Here is a 23,931-nt window from a genome sequence, read left to right on the forward strand (position 1 = left end):
AGGAACAGCCTGTGCAGCAGCCCAGAGTCAAGAAAGAGCAAGGTGTTAAAGCCTGGGATGTGGGGCCAGACAGGCATGCACTGGACCACAGAGATCTTGTGGTACACAAAACAAATCTAAATTTACCCTACAGCCACAGGACACTATACAAATGCAATTGGTGCTATTGTTTCTCTGATTCTGCAGGAATGAAAGTGACCTTAGGAAAATGAGACAATAAAATGCCCTTTCTTAGAGAGGAGGCAGAACCTAACATCTTTGAATGTTCCTTCTGAATCATCTCTATTCCCAGGGCAATGCAGAGTCAGTTCCTGACCTCTGAGCTTCAAGAATGCCTTTTGTGGGAGTGCGGAAGATGGCGGCGAATGGAGTGCATCACCCCCGTGTACCGCGTCACTGCGCGGGAGAATGATGAATTAGAATGGCCAAAAGCTATCTTGTTAGGAATTTCCAGCAAAATTGGGATGCACCAAAACCTAGAGGAAGGATTTCCATCGCCCGGGGATCGGTTACTGGGGCTCAACCACGAGTGAACTGTCCGCCCGGAGATTCAAGCTGCTTATTCAGCGGCCCTCCCCGCTGCTAGATACTGCAGCATGCTGGGAAACGGCGTCCCTAGAAACAGCGAGATAGCAACGCAGAGAAACGGTGCTGCAGATTCTGTGGGCTCCTGCCGGCTGTGCCCTCACTGTGCTCCGGGCTGAGTTCTGGGTTTGAGACGGGGGAAGGAAGCGGTCTAGTTATATCCTCCACACCAGCCAGCCCACCGAGGAAGCCAGCGGCCACCATCTTGGAGAGATGACGTCACCATCGCCAGTTTTCGACAGATTGCAGCAGCAATAGAACAGGTCTGTGTCATTTAGACAGTCTCCCATACAGTGGGGAAATCACAGAAAATCTCTCCCTGGCTTTCCGGGGGCGTGATTAACAGAGTGAACGTGAATAGACACTTGGGGAAAGGTAAAGGCATCTGACCTCCAACTCCCCCCTCCCACCAGCAGCAAAAACGAAACTCTCACCAGCTCTCGGAGGAGAGGCTAGTGGAGGGAATCAAAACAATAAGGTGCCGGTTCCCAAAAGCCGAGCTCCACATCCAGGAAACTGCAGGCACAGAGTGTAGCTTGAATTGCTGAGAGGTATCACACTAGGAAAGGCCTGGCTGACAGGAGAAACCAGGGGACTAGAAACCAGGAATAAACCTAAGCTAACAGGTTTTGAGAGACACCAGGGGGGGAGGAGGGAGCAGCCTCACACGGATTGTTTTCTACAGCCGGAGGGCAAAATCTTGGCCGGGAAGGCACAGCACCACCTACTGGAAGCGAAGAAAATAGAAGCCTAACAGTGTCCCTTTTTTCTTTTTTTAATTTTTTTGTTAAATTTTTTAATTTAGTTTTTTTTCTTTTCTATAATTATATTAATATTTTTTAAATGTAATTTTTATTTTACTGCATTTTATTATTTTTTATTATCATTTCTTTTTCTTTTCTATTATTTTCTCTTTCTTTCCCCTCTCCCTCTCTCTTTCTTGGTTTGCTTCCTTACCTTTTCCCCATCTTTCCTCTTAAGCATGACCACCCAGATTACATACAAATTACTAAATGCAAATAGATGAATACTACGAATTGTTCCATAGTCCGCCTAAGCCCTTAACTACTCCCAAGTACTCCTGTCTATTCTCTTGTTAATATCCACCTGCATTTGAGCAACCCCTCAAAGAAGCTAACATATACCATCAAATCGCCCGACCTCAACATAAAATCCTAAGTTCAAACCTCAATTCTATACATGCCATCAAATTCTGTAGGCCTTAAATGAAACTAATGAATTTGCCTTAAATCACAATTAAATCCAACATCTCTAAACATTGTCTCCCAACACAAAGGAGAGATATTGGAACTATAAAAACCAAAAATTTTTAAAGAAGAAAACAGAAACATAGCAGTCAAACAGAGTTGGAAAGTAACATGAGCACCATGAAAAAAGAAGGGAAAAAAGGGATTACAAACAATGCAGGACAACTTAAATTCACAGGAGAACCTAGAGGCATCAGAAAAATGGACAGAGAAAGAACTCAAAGCATACCTAACTCAGATGGAACGGAATCTTAGAGAAGACATTAGACAGCAAGTCCAAACAATGAAAGTATACTTTGAAAATGAATTAAATAGGCAAATTCAAATGGCAAAGAATGAGCTCTACCAGGAGACAGAGATCTTAAAAAAAATCAAACAGTAATCCTAGAAATGCAGGAAACCATAAACCAAATTAAAAACTCAAATGAGAATATTACAAATAGACTAGATCAAATAGAAGTCAGAACATCAGATAATGAAGACAAAGTGTATCAACTTGAAAAGAATATAGTCAACACAGAAAGGATGCTAAGAAATCACCAGCAATCTATCCAAGAGATATGGGATGTCATAAAAAAACCAAACTTGAGAGTCATCGGGATAGAAGAAGGTATAGAGGTTCAAACCAAAGGAATGAACAATCTATTGAATGAAATAATCCTAGAAAACTTCCCAGATATGAAAGATGGAATGGATTGCCAAATCCTGGAAGCCTACAGGACCCCAAACATACAAAACCATAATAGATCAACTCCAAGACACATAATTATGAAGATATCCAACATACAGAACAAGGAGAGAATATTAAAAGCTACGAGAGAAAGAAGGCAGATTATATTCAGGGGTAAACCAATTAGGTTAATGGCTGATTTTTCATCACAGACATTGAAAGCAAGAAGATCCTGGAACAATGTATTTCAAACGCTGAAAAATAATTGATTCCAACCAAGAATACTGTATCCAGCAAAATTAAGCTTCAGATTTGACAATGAAATTAAAATATTTCACGATAAACAAGAGTTAAAAGAATTCGCAGCCAGAAAACCAGCACTGCAAGGCATTTTGAGCAAAACACTACAAGAAGAGGAATTGAAAAACAGCACCCAAAACTAACAGTGGGAGGTAACTCAGTAAAGGGAAGAAAAAAAATAACCAAAAAGGAAAAATGAGCCATATTAAAATAAATAAAATAAGCATGACTGGAAGTACAAACAATATATCAATAGTAACCTTAAACGTTAATGGCTTAAATTCACCAATCAAGAGACAAAGGCTAGTAACCTGGATTAAAAAAACAAATCCAACAATATGCTGCCTTCAGGAGACTCATATGATAGGAAAAGACATACACAGGTTGAAAGTGAAAGGTTGGGAAAAATCATACCATTCACATGGTCCTCGGAAGCAAGCAGGAGTGGCCATACGCATATCGAATAAAATCAATTTCAAACCTAAGTTAATCAAAAGGGATAAAGAAAGACACTATATACTGTTAAAAGGAACCATCCACCAACAAGACATAATAATTATCAATATGTATGCACCAAACAATGGTGCTGCAACATTCATAAAACAAACTCTCTTCAAGTTCAAGAGTCAAATAGACCACAACACAATAATTATGGGTGACTTCAACACACCGCTCTCTCCATTGGACAGATCCTCTAGACAAAAGCTGAATAAAGAAACTATAGAACTCAATAACACAATCAATAACCTAGACTTAACCGACATATATAGAATATGTCAACCATCATCAAGTGGATACACGTTCTTCTCAGCAGCACATGGATCCTTCTCAAAGATAGACCATGTATTATGCCATAGGGCAACTCTTAGTAAATATAAAGGTGTGGAGATAATACCATGCATCTTATCTGATCATAATGGAATGAAACTGGAAATCAATGATAAAAGAAGGAAGGAAAAATCCTGCAACACCTGGAAAATGAACAATATGTTACTGAATGATCAATGGGTTACAGAAGACATAAAGGAGGAAATCAAAAAATTCTTAGAGATAAATGAAAATACAGACACAACATATCGGAATCTATGGGAAACAATGAAAGCAGTTTTAAGAGGGAAATTCATTGCCTGGAGTTCATTCCTCAATAAAAGAAAAAAACCAACAAATAAATGAACTCACACTTCATCTCAAAACCCTAGAAAAGGAAGAGCAAAACAACAGCAAATGTAGTAGAAGGCAAGAAATAATTAAAATCAGAGCGGAAATCAACGAAATTGAAACAAAAAAAAAAAACATTGAAAAAATTGATAAAACTAAAAGTTGGTTCTTCGAAAAAATAAATAAGATTGACAGACCCTTAGCCATGCTAATGAAGAGAAGAAGAGAGAGAACTCAAATTACTAACATATGGGATGAAAAAGGCAATATCACAACGGACACTACAGAAATACAGAAGATAATTAGAAAGTATTTTGAAACCCTATATTCCAATAAAATAGAAGATAGTGAAGATATCGATAAATTTCTTAAGTCATATGATTTGCCCAGATTGAATCAGGAAGATACACACAATTTAAACAGACCAATAACAAAGGAGGAAATAGAAGAAACCATCAAAAGACTACCAACCAAGAAAAGCCCTGGACCGGATGGATATACGAGGAGTTTTACAAAACCTTCAAAGAAGAATTAATACCAATACTTTTCAAGTTATTTCAAGAAACAGAAAAAGAAGGAGATATTCCAAATTCATTCTATGAGGCCAACATCACCCTGATATCGAAACCAGATAAAGACACTTCAAAGAAAGAAAACTACAGACCAATATCTCTAATGAACTTAGATGCAAAAATCCTCAATAAAATCCTGGAGAATCGAATACAAAAGCATATCAAAAAAATTGTGCACCATGATCAAATAGGATTCATCCCTGGGATGCAAGGCTGGTTCAATATACGGAAATCAATAAATGTTATTCACCACATCAAAAGACTTAATGATAAGAACCACATGATCATCTCAATAGATGCAGAAAAAGCATTTGACAAAGTACAACATCCCTTTATGTTCAAAACACTAGAAAAACTAGGGATAACAGGAACTTACCTCAACATCGTAAAAGCTATATATGCTAAGCCTCAGCCTAGCATCATTCTGAATGGAGAAAAACTGAAGGCATTCCCTCTAAAATCTGGAACAAGACAGGGATGTCCTCTCTCACCACTTCTATTCAATTTAGTTCTTGAAATACTAGGCAGAGCAATTAGACAGACAAAAGAAATTAAAGGCATAAAAATAGGAAAAGAAGAACTTAAATTATCACTATTTGCGGATGATATGATACTATATCTAACAGACCCAAAAGGGTCTATAAGGAAACTACTAGAGTTAATAAATGAATTCAGCAAAGTGGCAGATTAAAATCAACAGGCATAAATCAAAGGCATTCCTGTATATCAGCGACAAATCTTCTGAAATGGAAATGAGGACAACCACCCCGTTCACAATATCCTCAAAAAAAATAAAATACTTGGGAATCAACCTAACAAAAGAGGTGAAAGACTTATACAATGAAAACTACAGAACCCTAAAGAGAGAAATAGAAGAAGACCTTAGAAGATGGAAAAATATACCCTGTTCATGGATAGGCAGAACTAACATCATCAAAATGGCGATATTACCCAAAGTTCTCTATAGGTTTAATGCAATGCCAATCAAAATCCCAAGGGCATTTCTTGTAGAAATAGATAAAGCAATTATGAAATTCATATGGAAAAACAAAAGACCCAGAATAGCAAAAGCAATTCTAAGCAGGAAGTGTGAGTCAGGCGGTATAGCGATACCAGATTTCAAACATATTACAGAGCAATAGTAACAAAAACAGCATGGTACTGGTACCAAAACAGGCAGGTGGACCAATGGTACAGAATAGAGGACACAGAGACCAATCCTCAAAATTTCAACTTTCTTATATTTGATAAAGGGGCTAAAAGCATGCAATGGAGGAAGGATAGTATCTTCAACAAATGGTGCTGGGAAAACTGGAAATCCATATGCAACAAAATGAAACTGAATCCCTTTCTCTCACCATGCACAAAAGTTAACTCAAAATGGATCAAAGAGCTTTATATCAAATCAGAGACTCTGTGCCTGATAGAAGAAAAAGTTGGCTCCTATCTACATATTGTTAGGTCGGGCTCCAAATTCCTTAATAGGACGCCCATAGCACAAGAGTTAATAACTAGAATCAACAAATGGGACTTACTCAAACTAAAAAGTTTTTTCTCAGCAAGAGAAACAATAAGAGAGGTAAATAGGGAGCCTACATCATGGGAACAAATTTTTACTCCTCACACTTCAGATAGAGCCCTAATATCCAGAGTATACAAAGAACTCAAAAAATTAAACAATAAGAAAACAATCTGGCTCAGCCGCCCTCGGAGTCAGCGCCGCCGCCGCCATGTCTTCCGGGGCCAGCGTGAGCGCCCTGCAGCGCCTGGTGGAGCAGCTCAAGCTGGAGGCCAGCGTGGAGAGGATCAAGGTCTCTCAGGCTGCGGCAGAGCTTCAGCAGTACTGCATGCAGAATGCCTGTAAGGATGCTCTGCTGGTTGGAGTTCCAGCCGGAAGCAACCCCTTCCGAGAGCCCAGATCCTGCATTTTACTTTGAAGACTTGGAAGAAGTTTGTTGAGAAATGCCTTCGAGCACAAAGTAATGAATGACTGACTCCAAGTCTCAAGAAAACACTTTTCTTTAGCCAAATGACTGAGATATTTCAGACCTTTCCAGTGTCCTGATCTTACAGCCAAAATTCTACAGAAATTAATGATTTTCTACTCAAATAAGGAAACTGAGTGAAGTAATAGAATTGTTTTAAGTAATAATGGCTTGGTTCTCCTGAAGAAGTGCTTTGTATTAAGATAAAAACCTTACCACCAATATACTAAAATACACCTCTTTAATAAGTGAGTTACTGGTGTTGCTATACCTAGAATATCATGTATGTTTTATTAACTGGATGTTTACATTTTAGGAAGGAAAACACTTTTGTTTATTAAAAAAAAATGGAGTATTTGTAATTTGTTGTTCCTAAGATTTTTATACTATAATAAAATTTGTTCTATCATAAATTTATAATTACTAAATGAAGATAAGAAAGTATAAAATTGTGGGGGAAGAATAGACTTTACTAATCAAATGATGCCTTGATTTTTTCTAAATAAGAAGATTGTTTTATTTAACACAAGAGGTGTTGTTTAGAAAGATTCATGTTATGATATATATTAGGTTGTCTCATTTTATGTAAGAAGCAGATTTGAACTCTTTTTAAGTTCCTTTACTTTGTGGTTGCACTTTTAAAAAGATACTACATTATTTCATGCCTTTAAAAAAATGTTTAAAGTAGGACCTACATACAGAGCATTGCAAATGATTAAAAACAAAGTAATGTGAAAATATTATGACCTAAAAGAATTCTTCATGTCACAAGTGTTTGACTTTGATGATGTGCCTTTGATTTAATTTGGGATACTTTTAGAAGGATACTTCGTGTTTGGAATAATCTTTGAAGATCTTGGAAATAAATTCTGTTTAATTCATCAAAAAAAAAAAAAAAAAGAAAACAAATAACCCAATCAACAAATGGGCCAAAGACCTGAACAGACACTTCTCAGAGGAGGACATATAATCAATCAACAAGTACATGAAAAAATGCTCACCATCCTAGCAGTCAGAGAAATGCAAATCAAAACCACCCTAAGATACCTTCTCACTCCAGTAAGATTGGCAGCCATTATGAAGTCAAACAACAACAAGTGCTGGCGAGGATGTGGGGGAAAGGGTACGCTTGTACATTGCTGGTGGGACTGCAAATTGGTGCGGCCAATTTGGAAAGCAGTATGGAGATTCCTGGGAAAGCTGGGAATGGAACCACCATTTGACCCAGCTATTGCCCTTCTCGGACTATTCCCTGAAGACCTTAAAAGAGCGTACTACAGGGATACTGCCACATAGATGTTCATAGCAGCACAATTCACAATAGCTAGACTGTGGAACCAACCCAGATGCCCTTCAATAGATGAATGGATAAAAAAAAAATATGGCATTTATACACAATGGAGTATTACGCAGCACTAAAAAATGACAAAATCATGGAATTTGCAGGGAAATGGATAGCATTAGAGCAAATTATGCTAAGTGAAGCTAGCCAATCCCTAAAAAACAAATGCCAAATGTCTTCTTTGATATAATGAGAGCAACCAAAAACAGAGCAGGGAGGAAGAGCAGGAGGAAAAGATTAACATTAAACAGAGACATGAGGTGGGAGGGAAAGGGAGAGAAAAGGGAAATTGCATGGAAATGGAAGGAGACCCTCATTGTTATACAAAATTACATATAAGAGTTTGTGAGGGGAATGGGAAAAAAAACAAGGAGAGAAATGAATTACAGTAGATGGGGTAGAGAGAGAAGATAGGAGGGGAGGGGAGGGGGGATAGTAGAGGATAGGAAAGGTAGCAGAATACAACAGTCACTAATATGGCATCACGTAAAAATGTGGATGTGTAACTGATGTGATTCTGCAATATGTATTTGGGGTAAAAATGGGAGTTCATAACCCACTTGAATCTAATGTATGAAATACGATATGTCAAGAGCTTTGTAATGTTTTGAACAACCAATTAAAAAAAGAATGCCTTTTGTGTCTTTAGAACAGGGGAAAATCTTTGACATAAAGCCTTCTTGAGAATCAAGAACCAAGGTACCAGAATAAGCAATAGATTTGGAATAATATTTGCTTTGCCAAATTCTCCTGCCACAGGGAGAGGTGAACTAAAAAAAAAAAAAGAAAACAAAGAAGCCAGGAGTGGTGGCGCATGCCTGTAATCCCAGCAGCTCGGGAGGCTGAGGCAGGAGGATCACAAATTCAAGACCAACTCAGCAACTTAGCAAGACTCTGTTTCAACATAAAAAGGACTGGGAATGTAGCTCAGTGGTAGAGTTCTTGCCCAGCATGTTCAAGGCCCTGGATTCCATTCCCAGTATCACAAAATAACAACGAACAAAAAACTCTTTCTGGGCTGAAGAAGGGTAGACATTTTATCCAGAGTTAAAGCAGATGCGCTTAAGGAGGAGTTACCAGTGTGGGTCTCTAAGAGCAAGTCAGACCCTCTCTTCTGAGAGCAGCAACTCTGAGTGAGAAGGAAAGTCCCTGGAGGCCCCAGAGTTTAGGGGGCCTGAAAGCCTAGGATCCCTGAGCATCCACTTTCAGGAAAGCAGGTTCCAGAACCAGTGTGCTCCCCAGAGAGGTTTCTGCATGAAGCTGGGGGAAGAGAAGGCTGTCTAGGCAGGTGTGCCTCAGGAAGGGACAGAGAGGGTGGTGAGAGGCATCACAGTCTGGAGAGGACACAGGGTGGGTAGACCGAACAGAGGCCACCAGAGGAGATGCCAAAGAACCAATCTCATCTCCGTGCCAGATGCTGGCTCCCAGCCAGTGCCACACCTAATCCACTCACATTAATGACCTAAGGGGAGGCGCAGAATATTCCTAACAGAGGGATCCAAAGGAAGGATTAAACTTCAAGACTCCCTGAATTTACCTTAAATAGGTATAATTAAGTTTTAAATGGAAATATGAGGATGAAAACTAATTTTGTTTTAAAGAAAGTTACTTTTTTCTTTCTCTCTTTAACACATCCAACTGCTAAGCTTGTGAAACCCTCATCTGTTAAATAGGAAGTTCCCTTAAATGATAGTTTCACAACTCAACCTCCAGCCACAGACCACAGTCACTTGCACTTTGGGATTTCCCAAAGGATTTTGAAAATACAAACCAATGCCAAGGCCCACTACAGACCAATTAAGTCAGAATTTCCAGGAATGAGGCTCTGGGAATCCGTACTTTTTTATAAAGCTCCCTGGTTGATTACAATGGGCAATCAAACCTGAGACTCTTTCTCCAACCTCAAATCTAAAACCAACCCTCAGCTGAAGTCCATAAACCAAGCAGGCCACCCCTGAGGCCGATTGCCCACTGCCCGCTGTTTGCAGAATTTATAGCTCCAGGCTTAAGGGAAACTTTGGGGCACAAGGTGGCTCTGGTGTTGCTGCTTTCCTGCTTTATTTCCATCATTTCTCATCTCCCTTCCCAGGTGCGTCTATAATAGAGCAGAGCCCTCCCAGCCAGCCTCTTCCTTCATGCCAATGTTTCCCTCCTGGAACCTTTTGAATTCAGGCAGTTTCCTGATTCCTGAATTTATTGTCTATTGATTGCATGGGATTCATTACTTTCTATTGACTACTCATGCCACTGGTATTGTGTAGAAATGCTAATTCTGCAATAATTTATACCATATGTGGATCATTCCAAGGCAAAAAAAAAAAAAAAAAACCCACTGTTTTTCTCTCTTTTATAGATTTTGTTCATTTCCTTTTGGGGAACATCATAATCCACATGAAATCCCGAAAATAAATGTGTCAAATTATTTTGATTTGCAGCCAGGCTGACTGGTGGCCTTGGCTGCCCTCATTGATGCTGCTTTGGGGATGGTAACTAATCTAGGGGAATGGGACCTTCAGGGAGATGAGCCAAGAAAAGGGGGAGCTCTCAGGGGAACAGGCAATAGGCAGGGTTTAGACAGCCCTTCGCAGTTCCCCAAGGTCTGGCCTGAGCCTCCCACCCAACCCAAGCCCTCCAGAGGCCTTCCACTCCACCCCTGTGGGCCCAGATTTTCTCTGGGCTGGATATTAGAAGCGTGAACATAGAGCAGCTTCTTCTGCCCTAAAAAAGAGATCTCCCACCCGTGTCCTGTGCTGGTATCCCACTCCACAGACCTTAATCTGTGTAAAGCACAGGATCCATAAAGGTCAACCTGGATTCAAATCCTGGCTCCTGTGTGAGTCTTAGTCTTCCCACCTCAGCATCTTCGACTTCAAATCAAGGATGATACAAAAATGAGAAATGTTCTTGCTTAGCACAGCATGCCCAGGAAAGAGCACAACGGCACTGTTCTCACCAGCTCAAGCTGCAGAGCGTGCCAGAGGGCCTGGTCCCACACTGACCTATTTGAAGTCTCTTTCCTACACAGTGAACATGGGTTTCACTTAGACCAACCGTGTTCAGACCCATGAATTTATTCAATCCTTAATCAAAATAACCATTATGAATGACAGGCCCTCCTGCCCTAGGATTTCAAAACTCCTTATTCTTCCCTCATTGAAAACTGGTGACTTTCTTTCAGTGTGTACTCCTTTCGTAACTCCTAGGGTTCAGGTCTTTGTTTTCACTTTTAATACAGTGTGGAAAGGGTTCACTGATGTGTGTGAAAGAGCCCAGCTGCAGAACAAGGCAGGACTTCTGTCTGTGTTCCCTGGGAGCCCAGGGAATAAGTGAAAGTACTGCTTTATGCTTTCCACAGATACCTCTCATTTGAATCCTATCCAAAAATTAATAATATAACAAGTTTTAAAGAAAACTGAGAGGGCTGGGGATGTGGCTCAAGCGGTAGCGCGCTCGCCTGGCATGCATGCGGCCCGGGTTCGATCCTCAGCACCACATACAAACAAAGATGTTGTGTCTGCCGAAAACTAAAAAATAAATATTAAAAATTCTCTCTCTCTCTCTCTCTCTCTCTCTCTCTCTCTCTCTCTCTCCCTCTCCCTCTCCCTCTCCCTCTCTCTCTCTCTTTAAAAAGAAAACTGAGATGCATCAGGCACAGTGCCTTATCCAAGATTGTGCATCTGGCAGGGGCTAAGCCAGGACTCAAACCTGTGTCCAGGCTCCAGGTGTAAGGTCCTTGCCTTGACACAGAGATAGGACTTGAGGTAGGGTCACCTCTGGGGACAAGGACACAGTACTCACATGGCACTTCCACACTCTCCTTTCCCAAGCCCATTTCACCCCTGACATAAATTTCCCCCATGTAGAAAATAGGGGCTGGACAGATGATTTCCAAAACCACTGTCACCTTCTTTGACATATCTTGAGATATGAGTGACTAATGCACAGACTCCTTTCTTAGAAGCATTATCTAGGAGTGTAAAGGACTTTGATTCCTGCCAGGTGATGTGAGAAGGTACCTTGAGCTGAGGAAAAAGAACTTGGATGCTGGGGGCCAGAAAAATTAAAGCTAAGAAGCACAAGATGCAGGAGTTGGGAGTAAGGTCTTTAGAATCAGGCAATACAATCAAAGCCCAGCTCTGCTTTCATTTGCTGTGTGACTTTGAGGAAATTACTTCACCTCTCTGTGCCTGAAGGTTTCATCAGTAAAATGCATATGATGATGATAATAATACCTATTTCATATTTCATAGGGTGTTATAAAACATAAAGGACCTAATGCAAGTAAATGACTTAGATTAGCACTTGGCACATAATGGGCACTCAGTATCTGTATTTATTATTTTAGCTCTGCTCATGGCAGGGATTGCCCCTCCATGAATCAATTCATCTCTTTAATTTCAAAGAACAAAAAAATTTCCAGGCCATCCACACATTCAAGTTCTCCAGAATTTAACCCTTGCCTACCTCTCCAACATCTCCTTTCCACCTGATATTGCCCCACTCTGTGTTCTCTGGAGACCTCAAATGTGATGCTCACTCTGTCACAAGACAGACCTCCTTTCTACCTGCGAGTTCTTACCTCCCTCCAGGCCTCAACCTCTCAGGAAGACCTTGCTGTCTCCCACAGCTCCCTGAAACATTGGTCTTGCTAAATGTCAGTTTCCTGAATAAAATCGTAACCTCCATAAGCACAGAAAACTCGCAAGAAATATATGCTGTGATTGTAATTCAGGGTTTAGCTGTGAGGTTTTTTGTTTGTTTTGTTTTGTTAAGGAATATACATAGATATGCTTATACACACACACACTATGTCTGGAAGAATCCAAGAGAACTGAAGCAGTAGCTTCCCCGGGAATTACCTTCCTTTAACCATCATCCCTTTGTACCATTTAAATTGCATATCATGTACAATTAGTGCTTCATCAAAAGAAATCCACAAACGCACAGTTTTTAAAATTAAGTTTGAAAAACTCTAACACTTCAAAGAGGATGGTATTGGCATTGGAACAAAAGATAAATCAATAAAGGACAGAATAAAGAGATCATGGTGTGGGGGAAAGAAAGTAGCAGGAGTTGCCTTGATATTCACACGGACAGCAGCTGCTCAGGACCATACAGCCAGATTGCTCCCAGCTTCCTGTTACCTGGCACTGACCTGGGTACATCTGCACCAAACCAGAAACGACTAGAGGACACAGTAGCAAGTAGCCAGGCAGAAAAATGTCACAAGAATGGTCAACCGCAACACCAGAAGCCTAAAGACACAGAAGCAATGTTTTTAAAATTCCAAGGGAAAATTCCAGAATTCTATACATTCCAATCTATCAAACAAGTATTAGACTTTAAGATTCCTCCCAAAATTAAAGTACTGAGAGATCAATCCATGATATGTACTTTCTCAGCAGGTTACTAGGTGATGCACTCCTCCCAGAATGAAGGGATAATCTATTTAAAAAAAAAGTAAGACATAAATTTTAGAAAACACAGACCTAACAGAGACATAAAAGAAGTTTCTAGAACAAAAGCAAGAAGAAGCCTCAAGACAATAATCATACAGCAACCCTAAAGAATAGTCAATCCAGATAGAGCAAGAAGACAGGAATTTCCAGGAAGGAACAAAGAGCCAAATGTACGTGGAAAGTATATAAACAAAAATTTTAAATGGCAGTAGACATTCGGAAGAAAAAGTTCTACAATTAAGAAAACAACCACAGTGCACTGCCTGGCCCAGCAGGGAGCAACACACAAAGCCACGACAATGAAAACAAACAGCACAGAGATGAAAGGGAGGAGGAAAGACTAAATTTTCATCTGCAACAAGAATGGTTTATGAACATCATTTTGAGAATCATGTCAAATACTAGAAGAAACAGCATTTAAAAGAAAGACGAGGGGGTGGGAGAGGTTACAGAGAAAATTGCAATTTAAATTATAGGAGATTTTCAAACTGGAATGGGACCAGTTCCAATTCCAATTCCAGCTGCTAGAAGAAAACAGGGGTGACAATTCAACATAAAGGCATAGGCAATGACTTCCTCCATAGGACTCCTAAAGCTCAGAAAATAACATCAATGGTTAATAAACAAGATGGCATCGAATTAAAAAGCTTCAGTATGGCAAACAATAGTGTGAAAAAAAACCCCACAGAATGGAAGAAAAATTTTTGCCAGCTATTCTTTCAACATAGAATTAATAATCAGAATATATAAAGAACTCAAAATTTTAACCCCCCAAAAAATCCATTTAATAAATGGGCAAAAGAACTAAAGAGCCATTTCTCAAAAGAAAAAATACAGATAGCCAACAATACATGAAAAAATGTTCAACATACTTACCATCAAGGGAAATGCAAAACAAAGATACAGTGAGATTTCATCTCATTCCAGATAGAATGGCAAACATAAAGAATAAAAATAATAATAAATGCTAGTGATGAGGTGAGAAGAAAGGAATGTTTATACACTGTTGGTAGAATTATATATTAATACAACCAATATGGAAATCAATATGGAGTTTTCTCAAAAGCCTAGGAATGGAACCACCATATGACCCAGCTAAACCCTCCTTTCTGTTTACCCAGAAGAACTAAAGTCAGCATGGTACAGTGACACATGCATACCCATGTTTATAGCAGCACAACTCAGAATAGTCAAACTATGGAATAGATGAATGGGTAAGAAAAAGGTAGTAAATATGCACAATGGAGTTTTACTCAGCCACAAAAAGAATGAAATTAATGTCATTTACAGGAAAATTGATAGAACCGAAAAGAAGAAAGATAAATGAATTAAGCCAGACTCAGAAATTCAAAGGTCAGGTGTTTTCTCTCATATATATGGAAGCTAAAGAGCAAAAAGGAAAAAAAGGATCTTATGAAACTCAAAAGGAGACCAATAGAGTAGAAGAAGGTGGTGCAGGAGAAGAGAGGAGTGAAGGAGGAGGGGAGCCACTGGGGAAATGCACCAATAAAAATATCTTTAAAACCAAAAAAATAGTAAATTATAGGTGACTTAATAACTATTTGACTTTTTTTCAAATAAGTGCTTTTTTTTTTTCATTTAGAAGAAAATAAATGCTTTCTCTCCTCCCTGAACATGCAAAACACTTGATAATTCTCATATAGCACATTGGTCCAGTTCCAGTTACCTATTTACATATCTTAATTTCCCTATTGTCTTAGCTTGGAGTCCACCAAAAGCAGACTGTCAGACAAGAACTTGTGGGCCGGCAGTTACCTTTGGAGGTGATGATAAGAATTAGTGTGCAAGAATGGGAAGTGTACAGGAAGGTGACGGTGAACAAGCCAGCACTGTGGTGATGGGGGTCAGTCCTGCAGGAAACTTCTGAAGGACTCCACAGAACACACCTCAGAATTATCCTACCAAGGTACCAGGGGCCAAGGAACCAAGGGTGTCCATCCACCTATTCCCATCCCTAACTGACTGAAGGTTGCTCTGTTGACTTCTCAGCCAGTGTGGATAAAGCCCATGGCCAGAGAAAGTGCTCAGACACAGAAAAGCAAGTGTTCAAGATAGGAAGGAATCAGCAGGTATGAAAATCGTCCACCAACACTGCAGATGACTTCTGGAGTGGTCCAAGGGGACAGGTGGGGCACTGTCGGCATTTGCTACATCTGTAAAAGGCCAGCTCTTGAGGACAGGGCCTACACCTGCATCTGGCAAAAGCATGGTCATTGAGTTCTGGTGTATATTTGGATAGATGGATGATTGGAGGAAAAGGGAGGAGATGGCAAAGAGGCAAATAAGCAAAAGAATGTAGTAAAAAAAAATGGATGAACAGCAGATGCCTAGGAGTGAAGAAAATTGAAAATAAAGATTTGAATCTAAATTACAATTTTGAAACAATTTTACTACACACACACACACACACACACACATACACACACCTCCAAAGAGGAAGAGGAATTAAGCCCCCAAATAAATGCCCCAAATTCCATTTGTAGTAGTTGCCTTCAAGGCCATATTTTGGTTAGGAACTTTGTGCGTGTGTGTGGCAATGCTTGCATAAATCACATTAACTATATTCTTTGCTCAATAGCTGGTGTACACCAGGGCAGCCAGCTGTGCCAAGACAGCTGCTAAATTAGAGCGGTCTTAAATCAGCCACAGATGTTTAAATGTGTGCAGCATTGAGGTTCCCCCCGGCCCTACCTCCTCCCTCCTCCCAGCAACTTGATCTTTATGGTGCTTTTAAAACCAGATGTAGGAGGGGGGAACCCAGAGCACAGGGACAGAAGGCAGGTGCACATGTGGGGTCAGCAACACAGCCCACATGAGTCCACCCCTGGCCTGGAAGGTTGACAGAAAAGTGAGTGCAAAGATTCCTTCTCCCAAGTAGAATCAGTGTGACGCAGAAGCACAGGCTCCAGGGCCACCTAGGGCTGTAGCGCCCTAGCTTTTTTTACCTCAGGGCCCCAAGGTCAAATACAACTTCAAGCGGAACATTAACAAATGCACCAACAAAAATGGTTCTGTTTGTTTTCAAGAAAGGCTGCCAACCGAGCTTCTCAGAGTTTCTCCAGGTGGGTAAAAGAATGTCACCTTGGAGCAGGTCTTTCCCTGTCTGAGAGGAGACTAGAGCGCCCCCTAGACTAGAGCGCATGCAGTGGTACACAAGGTGCTGAGGGAGGTGACAGGACATTTGGTGGCACATTGCCTCAGGGAAAGGGGAGGTGGGAAGCAGGAGGGCAAAGTTGCAAAGTGGCCAACGAACCCCCAGGGAGGAAAGGCATCACGATGGACCCTTCCCTTAGGTGCTCTGACAGGAAGACAAAAGGCTGGCGGATTAAGATGGCCCTCACCTTGGCTCAGGGACCCAGGAGAGAACTTCACAAGAGGTCAACTGAGAGCAGGTGAGGAGCATCATTTCTACAACAGAGGGTAAGGGAGGCCCTCCTGGCTCAGTGTTCACCCTCTGGGAAGAAGAAGCACAGTAGTCACTAACCAGAAGTCTCCCATCTGCTCTGTCCCTGGATTCTCCAAATCATACAGAATGACAGTATCAGGAAGTGCTGGGCTTCCTGCTAGTTTAGGTGACTAATCGGAAAAGGAGGCAAAAAGACAGTACCTGCACCTCAGCCTGGCGAGTTGTGCTAATCAGACTTCCTGGATTGTATCCAATGGCAGATCCTAGGTCTAAAGGTCAGCACTGCTCACTGGCCATGTCACTGTGACACCTCAGAAGTAATACTTTGTAGAAAAAAATGCCCTTCTTCTGGAGAGAATATGGAGACCCTTCCCCATGCCCATGGCAGGATGGCTCCAACTCTTCCCACTTTCTGTGTCCACCACCTTTACAATCTCACCTCCCAAGTATCTCCAGAGTGAACTCAGGACTGAGGACAAGAGATACTTCACTTGGGGCCTGGTGGGCAGGAGAGGTGAGGGGGATAGAGACCAGAAGCAACCTGAAGAGACCGGGATTGGAGAGGCACCAGGCAGGTGAAGGAGAGCCACCTCACACGGATTGCTTCCCCCACCCTGAGGGCAGAGACTCAACTTGGAATGCACAACGGCCACCTACTGGAAGAGAAGAAAACAGAATTCTAAGAGTGCATTTTTTCTCTTTTTCTTTCTTTCCTTTTTACTTTTTATCTTTTCTTCTCTCTTTTCCTCTCTTTTTTCATTCCTTTCTCTCTATCTCTTCCCCCCCTTTTTTCTTCTGCTTTTCTTTTTACTTTTCTTCCTCCTTCTCTTTCTCTCTCAACCTCCCCAGTGTTACTTTTTCTACTACGTGTAATTTACTAAATGCAAATAAGTGTTTGCTTCTATGCTTCATATTGTCCTCCCATGTACTTAACTACCCTAAAATACCTCCTGTCTATTCTCCTGCTAATAACCCCCTCCATTGGAGTTCTCCTACAAAGTAGCTAAGATATATTAACTCCATACCCTCTCATCTTTCCCCTTTAACATAAAGTCCTATGCCCGACCCTCAGTTCTCTATATGCCACCAGAAACTGTATGCTTTTTATGAAGCTAATGAATATATTTTAAATTATAATTGAATCCAACATCTCTAGACATAGAGACTGACTATAAATATATTAATAACAAAAACTAGCTCATAGATGATATATAGTTGATATTGGGATCTGTTTACATTGTCTTCCATCACAAAGGAGAGATCTTTGAACTATACAAGAGCAACACAAATCTATAGGGGGAAAAACAATAACACAACAGTCACACAGAGCTGGAAAGAAACATGAGCGACATGAAAAAACAAGGAAAGAAAGGACCACAAACAATGCAGGACAATTCAACATTAGAGGAGATAACTGCTACAGCAGAAAGAATGTCAGATAAAGATTTCAGGATATACATGGTTCAGGTGATCTGGAGTTTCAAGGAAGACTTTGGACAGCAAATGCAGACAATGAAAGATCACATTGACAATGAATTACATAAACAAATCCAAGAAGCAAAAGATCAACTCTACGGGGAGATAGAAGTTATACAAAATAACCAAACAGAAATCCTAGAAATGAAGGAAATAATAAATCAAATTAAAAACTCAAATGAGAATATAACCAGTAGAGTAGACCACTTAGAAGACAGAACATCAGACAACGAAGAAAAAGTATATCATCTCTAAAAGAGTGTAGACAGATCTGAGAGACTGATAAGAAACCTCGAGGAGTAGAGATACTACCATGCATTTTATCATAATGGAATGAAATTGGAAATCAATGATAAAATAAGGAAGAAAAATTTCTACATCACATGGAGAATGAACAATATGCTACTGAATGAACAATGGATTACAGAAGACATCAAGGAGGAAATTTAAAAATTCTTAGAGGTAAATGAAAACACAGACACAACATATCAAAATCTCTGGGACCATATGAAAGCAGTATTAAGAGGAAAATTCATTACATGGAGTTTACAAATAAAAGCCAACAAATAAATGACCTCACACTACATCTCAAAGCCCTAGAAAAAGAAGAACAAATCAGCAGCAAATGCAGTAGAAGGCAAGAAATAATTAAAATCAGAGCTGAAATCAATGAAATTGAAACAAAAGAAACAATTGACAAAACTAAAAGTTTGTTCTTTGAAAAAAAAAGATTGACAGACCCTTAGCCATGCTAACGAAGAGGAGAGAGAACCCAAATTACTAGTGTACAGGATGAAAAAGGCAATATTACAACAGACACTACAGAAATACAGAAGATAATTAGAAATATTTTGAAACCTTATACTCTAATAAAATAGAAGATAGTGAAGGCATCGATAAATTCCTTAAGTCATATGATCTGCCCAGATTGAGTCAGGAGGATACACACAACTTAAACAGACCAATATCAAGTGAGGAAATAGAAGAAGCCATCAAAAGACTACCAATCTAGAAAATCCCAGGACCAGACAGACATACAGCCAAGTTTTACAAGATGTTTAAAGAAGAACTAATACCAATATTCTTCAATCTATTTCAGGAAATAGAAAAAGAGGGAGTACTTCCAAATTCATTCTACGAGGCCAATATCACCCCGATTCCAAAACCAGACAAAGACACCTCAAAGAAAGAAAACTTCAGAGCAATATCTCTAATGAATACAGATGCAAAAATCCTCAATAAAATTCTGGAAAACTGGATACAAAAACATATCAAAAAGATTGTGCACCATGATCAAGTGGGATTCATCCCCAGAATGCAAGGTGGGTTCAACATACGGAAATCAATAAATGTAATTCATCACATCAATAGATTTAAAGATAAGAACCATATGATTATCTTGATAGATGCAGAAAAAGCATTTGACAAAATACAGCATCCCTTTATGTTCAAAACACTAGAAACTAGGGATAACAGGAACATACCTCAATATTGTAAAGGCTATCTATGCTAAGCCTCAGGCCAACATCATTCTAAATGGAGAAAAACTGAAGGCATTCCCTCTAAAATCTGGAACAAGACAGGGATGCCCTTTCTCACCACTTCTATTCAACATAGTTCTTGAAACACTGGCCAGAGCAATTAGATGAAATAAATTAAAGGAATAACTATATGAAAAGAAGAACTTAAACTAGTACTATTTGCTGATGATATGATTCTATACTTAGAAGACCAAAAAAACTCTTCCAAGAAACTTCTAGAACTAGTAAATGAATTCAGCAAAGTGGCAGGATATAAAATCAACACCCATAAATCAAAGGTACTTCTTTATATCAGTGAAAAATCCTCTGAAAAGGAAATGAGGAAAACTACCCCACTCACAATATCCTCAAAAAAATAAAAATAAAATACTTGGGAATCAATCTAACAAAAGAGGTGAAAGATCTTTACAATGAAAACTATAGAACCCTAAAGAGAGTAATAGAAGAAGATCTTAGAAGATGGAAAGATCTACCTTGCTCATGGATAGGCAGAATTAATATTATTAAAATGACCATACTACCAAAAGCAATATACAGGTCAATCAATTCCAATCAAAATTCCAATAGCATTCCTCATTGAAATAGAAAAAGCAATTCTGAAATTCATCTGGAAAATTAAGAAACCCAGAATAGCTAAAGCAATTCTAAGCAGGAAGAGTGAAACAGGTGGCACTAGACCTTAAACTATACTACAGAGCAATAGTAACAAAAACAGCATAGTACTGGCACCAAAACAGACTGGTAGACCATTGGTACAGAATAGAGGACACAAAGACTAACCCACAAAATTACAACTACCTTATGTTAGACAAAGGTGCCAAAAGCATGCACTGGAGAAAGGATAGCATCTTCAACAAATGGTGCTTGAAAAACTGAAAATCCATATGCAACAAAACGAAATTGAATCCCTATCTCTCACCATGCACAAAAGTTGACTCAAAATGGATCAAGGATCGGGGCTGGGGATGTGGCTCAAGCGGTAACGCACTCACCCGGCATGCGTGCGGCCCAGATTCAATCCTCAGCACCACATACAAACAAAGATGTTGTGTCAGCCGAAAACTAAAAAATAAATATTTTTTAAAAATTCTCTCTCTCTCTCTCTCTCTCAAAAAATGGATCAAGGATCTAGGAATTAAACCAGAGACTCTGTGTCTAATAGAAGAAAAAGTAGGCCCTAATCTCCATCTTGTGGGGGCTAGGCCCCAACTTCCTTAATAAGACGCCTATAGCACAAGAATTAAAGCCAAGAATAAACAAATGGGATGGATTCAAACTAAAAAGTTTTTTCTCAGCAAGAGAAATAATATGTGAGGTGAATAGGAGCCTACATCCTGGGAACAAATTTTTACTCCTCACACATCAGATAGAGCTCTAATCTCTAGGGTATATAAAGAGCTCAACAAGATAAACACCAAAAAAACAAATAATCCTATCAACAAATGGGCCAAGAACCTGAACAGACACTTCTCAGAAGAGGATATACAATCAGTCAACAAATATACGAAAAAATGCTCATCATCTCTAGCAATCAGAGACATGCAAATTAAAACTACTCTAAGATACCATCTCACTCCAGTAAGAATGGCAGCTATTATGAAGACAAACAACAACAAGTGCTGGTGAGAAGGTGGGGTAAAAGGTACACTCATACACTGCTGGTGGGGCTGCAAATTGGTGCAGCCAATTTGGAAAGCAGTATGGAGATTCCTTGGAAAACTGAGAATGGAACCACCATTTGACCAGATATTCCTCTTCTCAGACTATACCCAAAAGACCTAAAAACAGCATACTACAGGGACACAGCCACATCCATGTTTATAGCAGCACAATTCACAATAGCTAAACTGTGGAGCCAACCAAGATGCCCTTCAAAATGGATTAATGGATAAAAAAAATGTGGCATTTATCCATTAATCCATTTTGAAGGGCCAACCAAGATGCCCTTCAAAATGGATTAATGGATAAAAAAAAATGTGGCATTTATCCATTAATCCATTTTGAAGGGCCAACCAAGATGCCCTTCAAAATGGATTAATGGATAAAAAAAATGTGAATATTACTCAGCACTAAAAAGTAATAAGATCATGGCATTTCCAGGGAAATGGATGGCATTAGAATAGATCATGCTAAATGAAGTTAGCCAATCCCAAAAAAACAAATGCCAAATGTCTTCTCTGATATAAGGGGAGTGACTCAAAATGGGGTTGGGAGGGAGAGCAAGGGAGAAAGATTACCTCTAGATAGGGAATAAGGGTGGGAGGGAAAGGGAGGGAGAATGGGAATAGCATGGATGGTGAAAGGAGACCCTCATCATTATACAAAATACATGTATGAAGATGTGAATTTGGTGTCAACATACCTAATATATAATCAGAGATATGATAAATTATGGTATAATGGTGTATTAAGTATTGTAGTGCAAAAATAAATAAATACATAAATTTTAAAAATAAAACAAAAATAAAAAAGGCTTCCCTGACATCCTCTCTGGATGGAAGGAGAATGAGAAGGAACTTCCCAAACAAAAGATACAGGAAGAGTATGTACCAATCAGAGGGAACAGCAGGGATTCAGGCAGGAGGGAGGTCACATGTCCAAGAGTCTTTTAGAAGCAGCCAAAAAAGTAGTGAAACTGCAATCTCAGCTGTCCAGATCACCCAAAATTGCAAAACCACTGACTCATGACAAAAGCCCCAACAAAGGAGAGCACACTGCTGGGCACCCACACTCAAGTGATAAATCTAATTCCAATCTTGGGATTTCTAATTTGGGGGGTTTTAAAATTTTGTTTCATTTCAAGAATCCTAGTTTTCAGAGCTGAGTCTGCAAAATTTCACCTGAGGCTCTGAGATGCACTGCACCTAAATAATACCCATACCCAAGTGCCAGGCACACAGCAGAAACTCAGCAATCAGTGGCCAACTTCAGGCACATCTCACCTCATTCAATGTCAAGAACTCAGTGAAGGTTGACATTCTACCAGTTAAAGAAATAAAAATCGAGGCGTTGTTTTTCAAAAGGATCATAAAGCCAGCTCTTGTTTAGGATGGGATTGGCACCCCTGTCTCAGTGCAGCAGGTAAGCTTAGGTCAATGCTAGGTTGCTCCTACCTGCCCAAAGCCAAGGACCTGTGTACCTCGACTCTCATCCTGGTCTTCTCTATATTCCAGACTAATAGCTTCCTGTTGTTCCTGATGATGGCTTTTTTTTTTTTTTTTTTTTTTTTTTTTGGTACTGGGGATTAAACCCAGGGACACTCAACCACTGAGACACATCCCCAACCCTATTTTGTATTTTATTTAGAGACAGGATCTCACTGAGTTGCTTAGTGCCTCACTTTTGCTGAGGCTGGATTTAAACTCACTATCCTCCTGCCTCAGGCTCCCAAGCTGCTGGGATTACAGGCGTGTGCCATCATGCCTGGCCTGATGATGGATTTTTCATCACATTGCATACACATAAAAGTAGCCTCCCCTCTTCTCTGGAAATGTGTTCTCTCTTCAATTCAAAGGTCTCCACTAGGAAATACCTGATGATATGGGGCTGACAGTCTACTTAACCCCACATGACATTGTGTGTGCATATATGTGTACACGAATTATCATGCCCCTTTTTCATAAGCTGAAACTCAGAGAAGTAACACAAAACAAGTACGGATCCACAAAGAAAATGCCTATGAAATTTTAAAATGTAATTCTCATTTAGGTGGAGTAAGACATGAAGACCTTAGGTCTGCTTTACGTTCTCCCACCTTATATATATTTGAACCATCAATCTCTGTGAGGTTATAGGACATTATAATCATGGCAGCTCATAAGAAGTGTAAGAATTTCTTTAAGGATTGAGACAAATACCAGCTGATATAGCCAATAACTAATACTAATAATTGCAGAAAACAGCAGTAGCAGACAAAGAAACTGAGATATTCATAAAGACATATCCTGATGAATATTCAAGACCTTCTTTTAAGGAGAATTAAGCACATGGTGCCTGACTGAATAAAAAGGCAATCAGCATTTGCAGCATAACAGAACATCCAAATATGGCAGCCAATGTCGACCTTGAGGCCACGTGGTAGAAAACGGGATAGCAAGTCTTCCTGTTAAAACTCAGAGGCTTCAAAAAGGTACCTGGATTTGGAAATT

General features: G+C 39.7%; 1 protein-coding gene across 1 annotated transcript; it reads left to right on the forward strand.

The window, feature by feature from the left end:
- Positions 1–6,251: 6,251 nt before the first annotated feature.
- Positions 6,252–7,294, forward strand: LOC124086535 (guanine nucleotide-binding protein G(I)/G(S)/G(O) subunit gamma-10-like). Its single transcript, XM_046434866.1, has one exon. It carries the CDS (start codon positions 6,284–6,286, stop codon positions 6,488–6,490), a length of 207 nt encoding a protein of 68 aa, XP_046290822.1. The 5' UTR covers positions 6,252–6,283; the 3' UTR covers positions 6,491–7,294.
- The last annotated feature ends 16,637 nt before the right edge of the window (positions 7,295–23,931 follow it).

The sequence above is a fragment of the Marmota monax genome, unplaced genomic scaffold (assembly GCF_021218885.2).
Source record: "Marmota monax isolate L192 unplaced genomic scaffold, Marmota_monax_Labrador192_F-V1.1 WCK01_AAM20220418_F8-fsc00024, whole genome shotgun sequence".
Taxonomy (NCBI): domain Eukaryota; kingdom Metazoa; phylum Chordata; class Mammalia; order Rodentia; family Sciuridae; genus Marmota; species Marmota monax.